Source organism: Idiotropiscis lumnitzeri, chromosome 18 (genome assembly GCF_059441095.1).
Source record: "Idiotropiscis lumnitzeri isolate Australia: NSW breed Sydney's pygmy pipehorse chromosome 18, RoL_Ilum_1.0, whole genome shotgun sequence".
NCBI lineage: Eukaryota > Metazoa > Chordata > Actinopteri > Syngnathiformes > Syngnathidae > Idiotropiscis > Idiotropiscis lumnitzeri.
In genome coordinates, this window is record NC_142408.1 from 6,345,787 (window position 1) to 6,361,721 (window position 15,935).

The window sequence follows — 15,935 nt, forward strand, 5'->3', positions numbered from 1 at the left end:
GATTTTGATTTTTTCAGCACAGCTTTTGTCATTTGCTTAAATTGCAACAATATGGCGGAGAAGAGGACATCAGTGTGTGCGTCACACACACACACAGCACACCTCACACACCTCCCTTCTTTTACGTTCCGCATGAGCCGAGAGCTGCCACATGTTGACATGTGCCACACGACACGACATTTTAAATCCAAACAAAACCAAAAATAGAAGCTTTAAAGCACTCGTGTACAAACTTTGTTGTTGTTGCTTTTCTAGCATCGCTTCATGTCATCGGTGGGGCGGGGACGAGAAAAAAAAGTGCAAGAATGTGGTTGGTATGTGTTGATTGGAGCCACGAGGGAGTGGGGAGAAGTCTCGCAAATGGTATGAAATCACTTTTTAAAGAATTTACGCGTTACATGTTTATGACAACAATGTAAAAAAAAACAAAGTGTGAAAATATTACAGATGATTCTAATAATTTGACATGTCAATAAAAACATGAAGAGGGACACTTCCCATCAGTCAGCATCACTGGCTCTATTTCAACTCAGTCATGGCATCTTTCCAACGAAAATAGTTGTGGTGGCTGGAGCGCCAAATGTCAAATTAAGCAAATATATTTAAATTCTCCAGTAAGACTAAATTGGTTGTTTCATGATTTAAACCAAACAAAACTCAAATCTGAACTCAGCATTTTCATGAGAAGAAAGAACGGCCTCCAAAGCATTTGCGATTTCAACTAGAATGTGACAAGAGGCAATCAAGTGTACTGTAATTTGCCAACTTGAAATTTGAAATGCTTCTTATGCTTCTGTTCATTCCTATATATATATATATATATATATTTTTTGAAAATGAGTCCAATCAGTCTCCAAATCTAAACACACGTATTCCCTTTCCCTGCAGGCGTTAGTTAGTTTGAAACATGGACATGAATGGCTTGCTAAACACGCTTGAAAAAGTGAATCGAACATTGTGGAAATGTTGTTTGCAGCAGATTGTCTTCCACTTAGGCATCAACTCCTCCAACCTCCACACAAATTAAAATTAAAAAAAAAAATCACACATGGAAAATACACAAACATTGATGGAACGATCAAAACATAATCGACAGTTGCTCACAAATAATAATTTAAGATCATTAAAAAAAAAAGTGAAAATCAACAGCTTCCATTTCAGTGTGCTGCTCCTTGTGAGGTTGTTGAGTCACGCGCCTCCTCGTTGGTCAAAGTTGACTTTCGGAAGCATCATTAACGGCCCTCAAGCGTCAAACATGAAAATATGTCACCGTCTTTTTTTTTTTTTTTTACAGTTTTGTCTTGTAAAAGACGATTTCATGAAAATGGACAACAAAGCGGCGACGACGTTCACCGTGACAAATTTGCTCTCTGGCTGCTCGCGTGAAAGTGCCGCAATAACTTGCGCTGAACAGCTACAGTTTTTTTGTTTTCTTTTCCCAGAAGGTGAAGCAGAGCAAAAAAAAAAAATGTTTTGTTCGTGTGACACGTCTTATGCTTGCGAGAATGTAAACAGGAAGAAAGTTGGCTGGACGGAGCCGTGAATGAAGCTAAAGTGTAAATTCCTTCACATGGCGATTGGATCGGATCGTGCGTTTTGTTTTTGTTGGCTTGTTGTGCAACCTTATTTGCCCACCACAGTGCAGGAGACGTCGTCTTGAAAAACAAGAATTGTAATTTGGTCTAAAGACATTCGGGCCGCGGTTCAAACATGACGGAGCAAATTTTGGAAGCTTGCCTCAACATTTAAAAATCAGAGCGCACGAGATTTCCATTTGAAGAGGATAATATCGCAATGTTACGGTTGCGATGTTACTAAATTGTTACGAGAATGTGTTCATCATTTAGAAAAAAAACCCCCAGTAAAATAGTGACAAGAAAGGTCGGAACGTAATTTTGACGTATATGTCCGCAAAAAAAAGGTCATGCGGTTTGCTTCTGGAAATTCAAACTTTTTTGTTGCGTTCCTGAAATTATGACTTCATCATATTCCGATTTTTTTTTCTTCTGTTCATTGTGTCTTCATTACACTTTTGTAGTTACAAAACAACCCACACAGAAATGTACGTTCTGCCGCACAACAACGCTGCCGACAAATAAAGCTTGAGATGTCTAAAAAAAAAAAATGTTTTCATGGCTATGGCAAAAATAAATTATAATAATTCCCGTTAAATATGTAAACAAACAAAATATTTGGTGCAACGCAATCAAATAGAAAGCTTTGATTCACATCAGCGACTTTTGCGCGCCACTCGAGTGGACCGTCGACACTTGATGTCTTTTCCACACGTTGGAGGCTGCCGCGGGAGTGCGCCGCAACGGCTTCGCCGCAGTTGGCTTACAGCGCACTCGGCGCTTCTTTGCCAGAAAAAAGTCAAAAGACAAAAACAAGAAAACTGAGAGCTTCTCCGAGTCACAATCCTTCTAAGCATCCTTCAAGCCTGTGTGGTTTCTTGTACTTTTTGGGCGGTCGCGGGCGGCTTCCAGCAAAAACAGACTTTCCTGATCCAGTACAGAGTCGATGTGGTTCTGATGGTTGGTCTCAAGCAACCGGAGATATCTGGTTACTGAATTTATGCTGCGGCCGCGCGTGTGTGTGTGTGTTAACTGAGGTAGCCTGATGGCGTTGCCAGGGAAACTTCAGCAGCACTGCAGTGTGTCAGAGCAATCCAAAAAGAGTTCTGGGCATGTGGGAATGTGTGTGGCTATTTCATTTCCTGCTCTTTTCAATCTGGATCACACAAAAATCTCTCATTTGTGTGTGAGCGTGTGTGTACATACACGTGAAGGTGTCGAAAGAAGCTCTGCTATCACAATTTATGTTTCCCTGAAATTATGGCGCGATACAAGTCGTCGTCCAGCCGCGCATAGCGCCCTCTGGTGGAATCCAGGAAGTACAGTCTGTCCGACACCACTCTGGGATCGAAACCATCTCGTCGAAGATCCGTCTTCTGGAATTTAAACGTGCCTGATGGATGACAGGAAAAGCGCGTAAATAGAGAAAATTAATGACAATCTACAGAAAAGAAAAGGTACGGTACAGATGGTGATTAAAAGGGAGCTTGTATTTCAAAATATTTTTTCACTTTTTATCTTTTTTTTTTTAAGATTCAAATCCATTTGTGAAGCTGTCGTGCTAATCACGAAAACAAGATGTTGCCCCGTATTTCTACTTTTAAATAAAATTAAGACTGTATTTTCTACTAGTAGTAGGTGCCTGTAATGTAGTAATTTAATATTGTTTAAAGAGATTAAGGGAGAAGATTAAAAACGCTTTTCCCAATTTCTTCTCAAACGTAAATCGGCCGAGGGCAGATGCAACTTGCAATTTGTATCTTCCACCTTCCATTTTTAATCAAAATGAAATTGGGGCTACTCAAAAGTATTTAAATTGACATATTTGAACAAATCTGCACAATATAACACACAAGTTTCACTAGACTTCAGTTGAAAAACTATTCTGCAATATTTATATATATATATTTTTTTAAGAGGTGCACCTATATACCAGGTAATCTCCAAAATTCTTTTTACCAGTCTTGTTGACTTCTGGAAGAAAGCGAAGGAAGACAGGCCTGGCATACGGAGGAAGAGACTTGTCCAGATCCTTCACAAACTTTTCCAGGTCGGAGGAGTGATCGGGATCAGCGATGGCGGCCATGCCGGCTTTCCCTTCGGCGCCTGCATACACAAAACACCGGAGGATTGTTCCTGGCGTCCACCGGATTGTCACGCAGATTCATATGGCGGTGTGGTTTTACCGGGTACTTCCACCCCGTAGACCACGACGTCTTTCATATCGAGCAGCCTGCTGAGGGTCCCTTCCACCTCGGTGGTGGAGACGTTTTCTCCTTTCCAGCGGAACGTGTCTCCCGTCCTGTCCTTGAAGTACATGTGGCCGCACTCGTCCATGATCAGCACATCGCCTGGTGAAGGGGAGCAAATGTCAGCGAGACAATCCCCCTTCCATGTTTCGTATAACACGCTTACCGGATAGATAAGCGCTGTCTCCCTTCTTAAAGACACTATGAGCAATCTTCTTGCTGGTTGCCGATTGATTGACGTAACCATCGAAGCGGCGAAGAGGATCATTCTGAGCGATCCTGCCGACCAGCTGACCGGGCTCGCCTAAAACAGATGAACATTTGGAAAGTGAGGATGGAGCGGGATCGCGTTCGTCGAGGATGGTTTCATAGATGCGGAAAAAAATCGAGCCGCTCACCGGGTTTGCAAGGAATGCAGACGCCGTCGGGCCCTCGGATGAGCTCCATGCTCTCTTCGTCCACCCTCACCAGTCGGATGGGGTAGATGAAGGGCAGAATTTGACTGTTGAAGCCGCACGCTCCCACCTGAAGGACATCGCAACACCAAATGATCACGGACGGAAGTCGTTTGCAGACAAAAGTTCAAAAGGATCTCGTAAAAAAAAAAAAAAAAAAAGTTAGTTTGGGAATTGTGGCATCCTTCCAAGCTCGGAGTTGTTCCGTGGATTTATTATGTCAGCAACGTTTTACGTGCAAAACGTCTATTTGAGGAACCTCTCTCTTTTTTTTATGTTCAGTGTGCCCAGCCAAGTATAAAAAAAAAAATGTATCTTTGACGTATTTAACCGTCAATGGCAGTAAATGAGTTAATAAAAAAAAAAAAAAATGTATTAACCGGAACTGGATTATTGGAGTGCGAATGCAAAAAAAAATGTCTGCGTCCCTTTTCAGTTGTTTTCCATTCATTTTAATAAGGCACTTTTTTTTTGTAACAAACAGAACCAACACCATTTTTTTTTCCAATCATGGCCTTTTGAATGAAAATGTTTCTGCTTTCCATCTTCGATATAATTTCGTTTCATTTCCTTTGGACTCGCATGCCTACCTTGTTGTCAAAGTTTCCTAAACTGCAGTTGCACTCGGTTGCGCCGTAGAATTCCGCAATCTGAGGAATGTTGTAGCGCGTCATGAATTCCTCCCAGATGGACTGGCGCAGGCCGTTACCGAGCGCCATGCGCACGCGATGCTGCTTTTCCATTTCCCGGACGGGCTGGTTGAGCAGGTAGCGGCAAATCTCGCCGATGTACTGCACAATCTGATGAACAACAACAAGGACGCAAATCTCACAACAGCGGCGGAAACATTACGAAGCCAAAACGAATTACTTGAGTGTTTGCTTACGGTGCATTTATACTTGGCGCAGTCGTCCCAGAAGCGAGAGGCGGAGAACTTCTTTCGAATGACGACGCTCATGCCGTGGATTATACACTGGCCCACGCCCACGATGTTACCTGTCAACACATTTGGATTAGGAGACACACTGGAAAGGAAGAGTGCACGTGTTTGATCTGTTTGGGAATTTGCCAGACCGCGCCGAGAACATTTTTCTTTTGCACGTCTCCAGCGCGCCTGACAATTTGGTCGCTGAAAGGAAGACGAGATTGCAGACAAGCTCGAAGGGAATTCAATTCAAGGGAATCGGAGAAGCCGCCTCCGTTGGCCGGGAAACTAGTCGATGGGTGTTCACTCCCATCACGGCGCAAATGCCTCTTTTGAACTCCGCCCGTCTGCGAAAATGACTCAAGTAAATGAAGGAAGGGCCAGCCGTGCACGCAGTTAGGTCGCCCTTTGTGCTGAAATTGCGTCGGGCACGGAAACGGACGCTTTAGGTTGGAAAAGGACATGTGATTTTTTTTTTTTTTTTTTTAATAGGACTTAAAAAAAAAAATCCACCCATCCTTTATCCAAACCACTTTGCCTCATTAATGACTTCCTCTTCTTGAATTTTTACTTTCACTTCATAGCATGTGTCTGAGCTGTCCAGCTTTCTGACATGTAAAGTTTTTATTCTCCTTAAAAAGATTTCATCTTGCATGTGTTGCCATGGAAACGTAATCTGCCGAGGGCCTTCACAATCCCGACTGCTGGCATTAAACCCACGCACCGTCGAAATGGCTTTCTTTTTTTTTTTTTCAACCAATCAGATTTTAGATTTGGCGATGGCTCGGAGCGACATGGGCATTTTCCATCCTCTGATGAATTTATTTTTTATTTATTTTTTTATTATACATGTGACAAGGAAGCAGTGACAATTGTGACGAAGGCTGAAGTGACAGCCGAAACGGTCAGAAAGGAAACAGTTAAAAAAAAAAGAAAATTATAAAATAAATCATAAAAAAAAAAAATTTTTTTTTAAATATTTTTTTTGAACTAATAAGAAGACAAGATTAACGTCATAGCGCTGACATTGCAATTTTTAGCCGTCTGATTGGCTGAACACCAACGTGTAGCAAATATTTAACCCTGGGGGAGGTCAAAAGTCAATCGCCACAAAACTATGCAGTCTATTTGTTATCCTGAATTGTCTTTACCTGCAGAGTGGTAGAGTGGAAGGCAATCGTACAAGACGTCATCCGGTGTCATTCTGAAGCCATAATACACCAAAGCGGCCATGCGGTAATACCTTCCACCAGAAGAAGGAGCAGCTCAAGTCACAAAGGCCACGTGAATCAATTTGGTTTTCGGGCACGCTTGCTTCCTACCTGCTGTGCACGACGATGGCCGCTTTCGGCATCCCCGTGGTTCCGGACGTGTAGATGTAGAAGAGGCGATCTGGAAAACACGGCATGTTTTTTTTTTCCAGGAAGGGACTGGCTTGCATGATTTGTGGTTGTGAGTGACGTTACAAAGTCGTTAACGCATTCAAAGTTTTCTGTCAGCGTGTTTGCATGTTTTCCCCGCGCTTAACGTGGAACTCGGCCGAAGTCAGACGAGTTTGCCGCTACGCCGTCCGTGGAAATTCTGCGAGCGAGTTCAATCACTATTTGTTGCAACGGGGACTGTATTTTAGGCCATAAATGTTCACACGAATCCTATTCTAATCTTACTGATCCAAATAAATCCTGCTTTGAAATCTATAGGGCCGACCTTTGACCTTTGCAACGCTGAACGTGGCAGAAGGTCGGTCGTTTTATTGCCACCGCAACTGCGCCGTCGTCATCACTGATTACGCATGCAAAGATAAGTGAGCAGGTGGCGAAGAAATCACAAGTACTTTGATCATCTTTATTCATGTCATCTATTCGTCTTTTGGATAAAAAAAAATATCCTTTGAATTAAAATGAATGAATGAAAGTCGTCACCACAAAAAGAATGCATTACATTTTTTTTTCTACACTTTTCAGCCCTTGTTGTTAGATCACTCCTATTTTTCATGCTGGACGCTTTTGGGGATATTTGATATGGCCTTTAGTTATAATCAAGCACAAAAGTTTGCGACGATGATAACGAGACCTGCTCCATAAATTTACAAGCGCTAAGTCGTTGTAACAATGCAAAGACGACTTCTAGCGCCCAGTGGAGAAAAAAAAAAAATAGACTACTTGCTAGTTTTATTTCACATTTGATCGGTAAAACGCAATTAAAAAGTGAATCTTCATTTTTTTCCTTTTTTTTGGTCACCATTTAAAATGTGTTTCTCAGCCGCTGCGGAAGATTTTGCAAGCGTGTCCGTCTTACCTGTGAAGCAGCGTTGTGGTCGACGGGGGAGGTGCGAAGGGGCGGCATCCAGCAGCGGCTCGAGGCACTCGGTACCCGCCGGCACCCGTTTGGGGTCCCATTCGCCGGAGCAAAACATCTGCACCGTTTTCCCCATTGAAATGTGGATCTCGGACACAGCTGTCGGAAACGACGCATGATCACGACACCAAACGAGACTTTTCAGAAACATGCGGCTAAATCTTTCCATGCACACCTCTCGTGTTCTCTGAGAATTTTTTTGAACAAAATTTGCTTTGTGACATTCCTTCCCTTCATCCAAGAAGAAGTTAAAAATTCAAAGAGATGCACCGTCCAATCTTAGAAGAGCTCTGTAAATTTTCTGTGCGCCACTTAACATCTCTTGCCAGAGCACTCAGCAACGAACGTCAACTCCGAGAGCGCACTAAGAGCCCCCCCCCCTGAAAACGGGCGGCTAGCGAACGCGTCTCCGCTCGCGTTCCCGAGATGACAGCGAGCAAACGCTGCTTACCGTCCGTCAGCTCGGATCCAAACACCACAGCTTTGGCGTTGGAAATGGTCACGCAGTGCACCAAAGCCTCGAGTCTCAAATTGAAGTTGATGAGAGCGGCCTCCACTCCGATTTTGGCCATGCCGAGCCAGAGTCCCACGTACTGGGAGCGATTCTCCATGAAAACGGCCACCACGTCACCCTCCTGAGAGTGGCGAAGAAAAAAAAAAATTGCAGAGGCGGACGTTTGCACTTTTGAGACGGGGTCTTACTTTGAAGCCACGCTGGAGCAGCAAGTTGCCCACCCGGTTGGAGTACTCGTCTAACTGTCGGAAGGTCCACGTCTCGCCGGTGCCTTCGAAGATCAGCGCCGTTTTGTCCGCGTGGCGACGCACCGTCTCGGCAAAGATGGCGGGGATGGTGTTGTTCTCCCGAAGGTGGCGTTTCACGTTCATCTTGACGCGTAACAGCACTGCTGCCGCGCTGGAATTTTTTTTTTTAAAAAACAAATTGGCATTGACAAAGAATGTTGTTTTTTTTTTTTGCTTGAAATGCGGGCTCGTGGATGACCACAATGCGTCCCACGGGACATCGTCATAAAAGGTGCATCGCGACCAAGCCACTAAGTAGAGATGAGGACGTGGGAAAAAAAAAAAGGAAGCGGAAAGGAACGAGTGTGTCAGTGGAGCAAAATGGAAACAAATCATAGACAAGAAGGCTATGCCTAAAATAAATGTCTTACGAGAATTTTTTTTTTTTTTTGTTATATCCGCTGTGAGCTGTTTTACATTTCCCCACCTGACCTAAAGGATGATCATATCGAAAGAAAATAATCATTTATCGCTAAATGAATACCTCTCTGACTGTATCAATCAAGACGTACAAACCGGCAAAATTCAAGAATCCTCAAAACTTACTGCAAGTCTCTGCCGATGGTTTTGAAGAAAATCCGCAGGAAGCGCCATCCTCCGCTCGACAGGTAGAAGATCAGGATGGCTGGCAGGACGTGGAACCAGGACAAGCCCGCCAGTAGCCTCAAGATGAAAAGGAGGGCCGTGCAACATGCCAACCGCAGCATCCTGCAACAACGTGCGCACGTCAGGGCTGTGACAAGGATCTCATTGCAGTAGGACAAAGGTTACGTGAGCGATAAGGCATTTTACGGTCAAGAGCGCGCGCGTCGGGCACGGGGTGACTGGCGTTTAAAAGCGCTCCGTCGACATTTTTGGTTCATGTCTTGGCTCAAAATCGTGTGGCCACGTAAGACAGTACCGCCCGTTTAGTGAACGTCAACGTCACCTCTATACGCGTGTTTGGGCTCATTCCCAAAGATGAACCAGTCCGTGAACAAAATCAAATGGAGTGGATGTTATTAAATATTTATTTATTTTTAAGCATTGGTCGAGCAACCATCAAGTTGGAGCAGCACAGTAGGCTAGTGGTTAGCATGCCGGCTGGTCTTACATATTTGAGTTTTGGGGTTGGAATCTCACCTTTTCCTGTTCCGTGTCAACCTCCTCCCACGTGCCCCCCAAAAAGACATTTTAGATTCCAAATTGTCAGTGTGAATGAGATCACATGAGAGGGATGCGGCATGCATTTCTCCTAATTTTCTCAACCTACATCGAGTGGCTCGAATTCTGACCAATCTATTGGCTAATGTGAGCAATATAATCTTAAAACAACTAGATTGGCATTTTTTTTAAACCAATCTGTTTTTAGAGTGTAGCCCCCATGGTGTAGGTCACAGGTGTGGAATGACAGCTGCGAAGGTGTCCAGTGACACCTTCAAAATGAAATTAAGATTTCATGATGCAGTCAATGCAACAACTGAAAAAAAAAAACCCACAGCAGCTGTGTCGTGTGATGTCGTGAAAGAGTGCATTCTTATTTTATTAGTCAGGAAGAGAGAAAATGCCTCTGCCTTCCTCCTTCCTGATAAGACCCATTTAGCGTTCGATGCGAGTCGCGAGGTAAGCAAAGAGTTTCCGACAGAGCAGCTCGTGTTACTGCTGCTGCTTCACCCGGAAATTGAAAAAAAGACTCGGTTGTGGGATGGCACCGAGTGTGCCATGTGCGCTTTGACACAAGGCCTCAAGAGACCGTGTGGACGGGCTGGTCCAGCCTGGAGGTGGTGCCTTGCGCAATTTAGACGCAAACGGTAAGGATGGATGGATGGATGCCGGCTGGAGGTGCGGTGCGATTTACCGCTAAAAGACACGGGGGACGTGCAGTTGGCCGGTTTAGCGGCGTAGAGCGGCCGAATGAGCTCTCAGTCGAACGGGTTTAGCGCACTGATCGCCCACAAGGTTGACAGAGGACAAGTGCACGGTCGTCATCACCGCCAACCTTTTGTTACACACACGAACGCGCACACACACAAACGCCTCTCACCTGGCTGGGTCACAGCATGTAATGTGCAGAAGAAGAAATCCCAGACGCGAAGCTTCTTGATCGGCTTACAGGCCAGCCTGCTGGTCGCCTCCTCACCGCTTCGCACACGACCGCTCGCCTCGGCTCGGCTTGATAGCGGCGCTAAGAGACGCACGGAGACGGATACGCGCGCCGGGCTCGCCCTGCCTCTCGTCGTAGTTAATACCGCAGCGCCTCCGCCTCGATGGACCTGGCTGAGCGTGTCGACTTTGACCCGGCGAGCATCATCCGTCCATTATGCCGATTCCGGAAGGGCTTTCTTGCTTCATTGTGACTGATGAAGCCTTGTAGCTGGCGTAATTCAAATGACCTTATCGTTTTTTTCTCAACAAGCGCCCGCCCACTGCCGGCAGCTAGCCGCGAGCGCAGACGGAATAAGCGGTGATCGACGGGGACCACAACCAATCGGGGCAGTGCATTTATTGTGACGTCACGGGCAGGCGGGGGGGGAACCTGACGGGAAGGAAAATGCGGCGCGGCCTGCCTGCCTGTCGCCGCCTGCTGCTGCTGTTCGTTGACACACACCATTTGTATAGCCGGTTAGTGGAAAAAGGCCCCGATGCGGAACTCTGAGGGAGTTTAACAAGCACCGCCCCGACTGCGCATGCGTTCCAATCGTCGCGTTCAGCACTGCGCATGTGCGGATTCAGAAGTTGAGAAAACTCTTTGCAGATTTCGTACTTGAAATCATTTTTGAGGATTATTATCCAACAAGTTAACCATTTCAACACCCATAATTAAGAACACTAATCAATATTTCATTTAATATCGTTTTCCATTTGCACAACTTTGTCGCTGTCACTCATCCTCAACTGACACTGACAGCAGCGCTATGGCAAGGGGCCAAAGCATGGGGCTGTTTTTGGTGCACATTCACTGTCACGGTGAAAAAGACAACTGAAACTATTTATATACCATTTGAATTGAGACCCTTGCATACTTGCGGTTTGGATGAATTTGCATAGTCACAATTGCTTTTCAGAATCTGAAGCAGAGGGCAACAGGATGGAAGCGTTGTCCATTTGTAATCTCAAAATGTCAATTACTGTAAATATTTGTCGTAAAACTAATTGTAGGCCAGAAATACATAAACCAGTCGAATGAAAATCAGCCATTATGGCAGCAGCTGAGCCTTTTTTTGCCATGTCACGACACAACCCTTGGTCCATGTGTAACGCTGAAACTTTGCTCGTCAGCTAGACACACTTCAAGCGTCTCGGGCAAATAAGGTGACGCGAGCATATCTGCGCCTTATCAATAGTTGGTGGTGTCTTCAACAATACCAAAGTCTAAAGCGATAAACGTAATATTATGTTATCTGCCACAATCTGATAGATGGATCGGCAGTTATCCTTCAAGATAAGAACACAAGATGACTTTTATCCTTTAAAACAGTCCAAAGAGTATTAATATTGCCTACGCAGCATCCCAAAAGTCCACAGCACGCATCAGCGGCTCGCAAACCCACAAACTGTTTCAAGGCAGATAAGGACACACCCGACTGCCGATGCTCAACATGTCAGGCAAACCAAACTGAATTGGTGATTGAATTTACGGAGGAAATGTTTTTGGAGGACGCCGTAGAGTCGTAATGTCTGCTCAGCTTTATCGAGAATGGGAATGACTTTGAACAAAGCAAAGAATATAATCATATAATATTTTCTTCAATTATTGAACGAACATGTCATTTAGATAAACGTCCCAATAAAGTAAAGATGACCGCGTGCTCCACTTGTCAATCATTTTTCATGTCAATCCTCCAGTTCCAGACCAAAGTGGCTGTAGAGGTCTCGTGTGGTGGTCCCGCGTAAAGCAGCTGCAAGAAACACAAAAGTAACGAGTTCAACGCGTTTTTGACTCGTGGCAACCTTTTTGTCCTCTTTTTTTCAAACAAACTACAAAACAATAACCAAGCTGACGTCTCGGGTGTTCAACAACCCGACGGCTTTAAACAGACAATGCTGCTGAAAACGAAGCAACAAACCCAATCGGCGCTTTATTGAGATCATTTTCAATATGTTGTTTTATATTGCGGAAGACGATGACCTTGACTACAATCCTGAAGAGATTCAATTTAAACCTAAAAAAATGCAATTCAATTGCCAAACAATGAAAATGTAAGTTGTTTTTTTTTTCTTGCATGTCCGTTTTCAAAGATGTCCACTGCGACGCCGCACTCCGAGAGATGTACAATGTCGTGGCTGACAGATGACCATGGCGAGAGACAAAGTGACCGTTGTCCCCGGCGACGACGGCAGAGCATCTCCTCACATCACCACCATTCTCTGGCGCGACACGCCGCCCACCCGTGTCCGCCCCCAGAGTGACGGCGTGGAGCGCGTCAAACTCTCTCTGTGAAAGCGTGTGCTTCAAACGAGCGCCGGAGGTCCGAAGGGAGGACGTTTCTGTGCGTTTATTTGCCCGTACGTGCGCACGCATGTGTGCGAATGAGGGATAGAGACGGTGATTGTGGCCGAGTGTCGTAAATGACGGCCATTGTGCTGCCGTCACTCTCGGACGTGACGTGACCGCAGCGTACTGTCCTGTGGCTGAAGCGGGTTTTGAAAAAAAAAACAATTGCGGAGTCAGGAAATATAGAAACGTGTGAAACTGAAAATAGAACAAGTGCAGATGTCACCTTGTGTGTGTGTACGCAAAAGTGGGTAAAAAGTCGTCCATCTGTGATACACAAGCGCGTGGCAGTGATTCATCAAAAACCTTCCTGACAGTTTGCTGGAATTCGACAAAGTTCCGCATTTTCAAGCAGGCGTTTGAAGCTTGTCATTTCCAAACATTGCACCACACCATCATCCGATGACAACCTTGATTTATGAGGACTCGTCGTACAAAAACACAATCAGCGAACGGTTTATGGGAAACGACTTGAAACAACTTTCCAATTAAAAGATTGGTTTGATGTGGCGCGCTGGGTGATGTAAAAGAAAACTTGTAAAACGGGAGCACAGTTTATAAACTGGACAAAGGAAAAACAACACTTTGGTGGCCTCTACAGGCGGACTGCAGAACAACGACAATCCAAATTCATTTTAATGAATGGCAAAATTGTTGTTTCCACATTTTTCCATAACTGCTCACATTTGGTGCAGAGATCAAGCCGGAGACAACCCACCGCGGCGAGGCAGCTGCTCTATCTTTACGCTTTTGTTCATTTCGGGATACCCGCCTGCTCCGTGCTTCGACATGTATGCAAAAATGTGCAGAATCGGCGGATCCGAAAATGGCTCCATCTGAATCTAAACGCAGCTCAGTCAGGTTTGCGTCATTCTGGACTGAATAGAGCCAACGTTCTTGATTACAGGAGTTCTTCAACCGCTGTTGTGTGTTATGATGTATCAGAAGTCATATGGACATCTCTGCAAATGTCAAAATGTCCAGATAGCGATACCTTCCTGTTAACTTTTTAGCCCTCATTTTGTAACGTAACTGAGGTTAACTCATTACGGTTATGCAGATCAAACGTTAACAAAAAAAAACAAAGTCTTTCCGATGAAAAGCTCGGCCAATTTTTGGCCTCACAAGTTCCTACCGAAGCGTTCCAAAAAGTTGTAACGTTCCCCCTTTACGACTGCAAATGAAGGACCACCTAGAGCACAAATTTTCTCATTTTCACTTTTTGTAGGTGTCATTTGTCCATATTGGAGACTGCATTTTAATTTTTGTTTGTGTAGTCACTGGAATGAACACTAACCTTGTTCAAAATTTAATTGACACAAAATGGCCATTTAATCGTGCTGCTTGCAGGCTCAAATTGCACTTTTAGCCATAAAGCGTGTTTACTCCAAACAGCTGTCCCAAATGTTCCCGAAGCCAGAGTAGTGTTTGTTTTTAATGTTGCCGGAGGTCAACTCGTCCCTCACAGGCTGGAATCAGAAAGTGGAATCACTTTGCTACATAAAGTTGCATAATTAGCGCGTAGTCCTGCATATAGATTTTTTTTTTTTTTTTTTTAATGAGCGCAATCCAATAATTTCCAGAGACTTTGCAAAATCTTGAAAACACTTCAGTACGTTGTCATTTTATACCTACGGGTACATCCATCTAAGCATTGATCTGGAACAAGTACAGTCAAGCCCTGAATTATTCATCTCGCGGGGTAGGAATAATTTCAGGCCTGAGTGTATCTGATCATTCTTCATACCTATTCTGCCCAAAAGAGACTGTCCAATGTCCTTGATGTCGTTGTACTCATGCAGCATATCAATGTGACAGTCCAGCTCCTCCACTTTGCATCCTCTGGGGAAAAAAAACATCTTTATTTTAGCCAGAGTGAAGACTTAAATTGAATCTTATTTTCTATCAGTCCCTTGAAATAAATCCTGAAATTCGCCGCTTGCATTACATGCTGGCTCCATGTTAAAGAAACAATTGCAGCTGTGCTCACTCCAACTCCAGCTGTGCAATCTCGGCATCCAGCTGCATTCCCCTCCTCTCCAGCTCCTCCACTTCTTCTTCAGGACTCATTTTAGAATGTTCTCTTATTTGACCCTGTGATGCAATCAAATTAAAAAAAATAAATAAATGGATTACATCATTCACATTTGAGAAACGTGTTTTGTTTTGATCCTTACCGGTGATTTGAAGTTGCTGTTTACGTTCTTCAACTTTGAGAATGGAGTCCTACAAGGACAATAATTCTTAGAGAGGGCGAATTTATGACAGTAAACTGCTATGTAAGTAATTGTCTTGATAAAATAATTAATTCAGATGCATCCATTCATTATTTTCCTCGTTGCTTTACTTTTAGTCGCTGGTAAGGTTGAACCGAACTTTCTGAAAAAACTTGGAGCGACTATTACGATTTTTTTTAGAAAATGGATAATATCGAGAAAACATGTCAGTGACGCATTTTAAATAAAGAAAATATGACAATATTTGAAATTTACGGATAGGCTCGGGTCAAACACGAAGCGAAAACCAATAAATTAGACCTTTTCAACGGCCTTCTTTTTCGGTCATTCATTTCCGGTGTCAAAATTGGGCTTGCTGACTTATTTTGCTCCGCGATTTCTTCAGACGCTGGCTCTGAATTCATATTTACGCAAACATTAAAACAGCAGTTAGGTGTTTGCAGACGACAGAGAAACAGGAAATTCGCGCCTGGGCGGGTTGTGGTCACACAGAAACGTGATTGGCTGCCAAAACCTGGGAGGCGGGGCTTTGGGGACTGGCTGCTACGGCGGCCGATTCAAGTAAAAATTTCGTTAGTTGAAATTGGACAAAGTTGAATTGTTAAATAAATTAATGAATTAAAAAAATAAAACAAAATAAACTTAATAAATAAATGAATGACTGGCCATTAACAGGCAGAGTTAGATGTACACTTTTTTAATATAACCACCAGATGGCAACAAGCTGCCACTAAATTTCATCCTGACTCTTGAGTCTATCTTTCTTGGGCCTCTCGAGGGCCTATCCTTTCCCCATAAAAAGAATGTTGCATTATCAATGAACATACTTATATCTGACATATATCCACGTATTAATCTACAA

General features: G+C 44.0%; 2 protein-coding genes across 3 annotated transcripts; both read right to left on the minus strand.

Moving 5' to 3' along the window:
* Window positions 1-1,585: 1,585 nt before the first annotated feature.
* slc27a4 (solute carrier family 27 member 4) lies at window positions 1,586-10,778 on the minus strand. The gene is made up of 14 exons (XM_088280774.1): window positions 10,386-10,778; window positions 8,909-9,070; window positions 8,264-8,474; window positions 8,013-8,196; window positions 7,502-7,660; window positions 6,526-6,595; window positions 6,355-6,446; window positions 5,165-5,274; window positions 4,869-5,078; window positions 4,222-4,348; window positions 3,990-4,127; window positions 3,761-3,925; window positions 3,534-3,680; window positions 1,586-2,967 (listed from the first exon to the last, which is right to left on the minus strand). Exons 2-14 carry the CDS (start codon window positions 9,067-9,069, stop codon window positions 2,810-2,812), a joined length of 1,932 nt encoding a protein of 643 aa, XP_088136900.1. The 5' UTR covers window position 9,070; window positions 10,386-10,778; the 3' UTR covers window positions 1,586-2,809.
* Window positions 10,779-12,005: 1,227 nt separating this feature from the next.
* On the minus strand, window positions 12,006-15,588 carry swi5 (SWI5 homologous recombination repair protein). 2 transcript variants are annotated; one of them, XM_088280776.1, is made up of 5 exons: window positions 15,374-15,584; window positions 15,014-15,062; window positions 14,827-14,930; window positions 14,584-14,678; window positions 12,006-12,240 (listed from the first exon to the last, which is right to left on the minus strand). In XM_088280776.1, exons 1-5 carry the CDS (start codon window positions 15,475-15,477, stop codon window positions 12,176-12,178), a joined length of 417 nt encoding a protein of 138 aa, XP_088136902.1. In that variant the 5' UTR covers window positions 15,478-15,584; the 3' UTR covers window positions 12,006-12,175. The 2 variants fall into 2 exon arrangements, with proteins under 2 accessions (XP_088136902.1, XP_088136901.1); XM_088280775.1 differs by lacking the exon at window positions 12,006-12,240 and having other exon boundaries at window positions 13,583-14,678; window positions 15,374-15,588.
* Between the last annotated feature and the right edge of the window lie 347 nt (window positions 15,589-15,935).

Bases quoted from the DNA above. Each gene is read 5' to 3' on its own strand.
- slc27a4 (XM_088280774.1), bottom strand. From the start codon at position 9,069: ATGCTGCGGTTGGCATGTTGCACGGCCCTCCTTTTCATCTTGAGGCTA. The intron at 6,596-7,501 runs GTAAGACGGACA...CGTGTTTTCCAG, and splicing joins ACCACAACGCTGCTTCACAG to ATCGCCTCTTCTACATCTAC. The intron at 2,968-3,533 runs GTAAAAAGAATT...GTCATCCATCAG, and splicing joins TCCAGAAGTCAACAAGACTG to GCACGTTTAAATTCCAGAAG.
- swi5 (XM_088280775.1), bottom strand. From the start codon at position 15,477: ATGAATTCAGAGCCAGCGTCTGAAGAAATCGCGGAGCAAAATAAGTCA. The intron at 14,931-15,013 runs GTAAGGATCAAA...ATTGCATCACAG, and splicing joins ACAGCAACTTCAAATCACCG to GGTCAAATAAGAGAACATTC. The intron at 14,679-14,826 runs GTGAGCACAGCT...TTTTTTCCCCAG, and splicing joins ATTGCACAGCTGGAGTTGGA to AGGATGCAAAGTGGAGGAGC.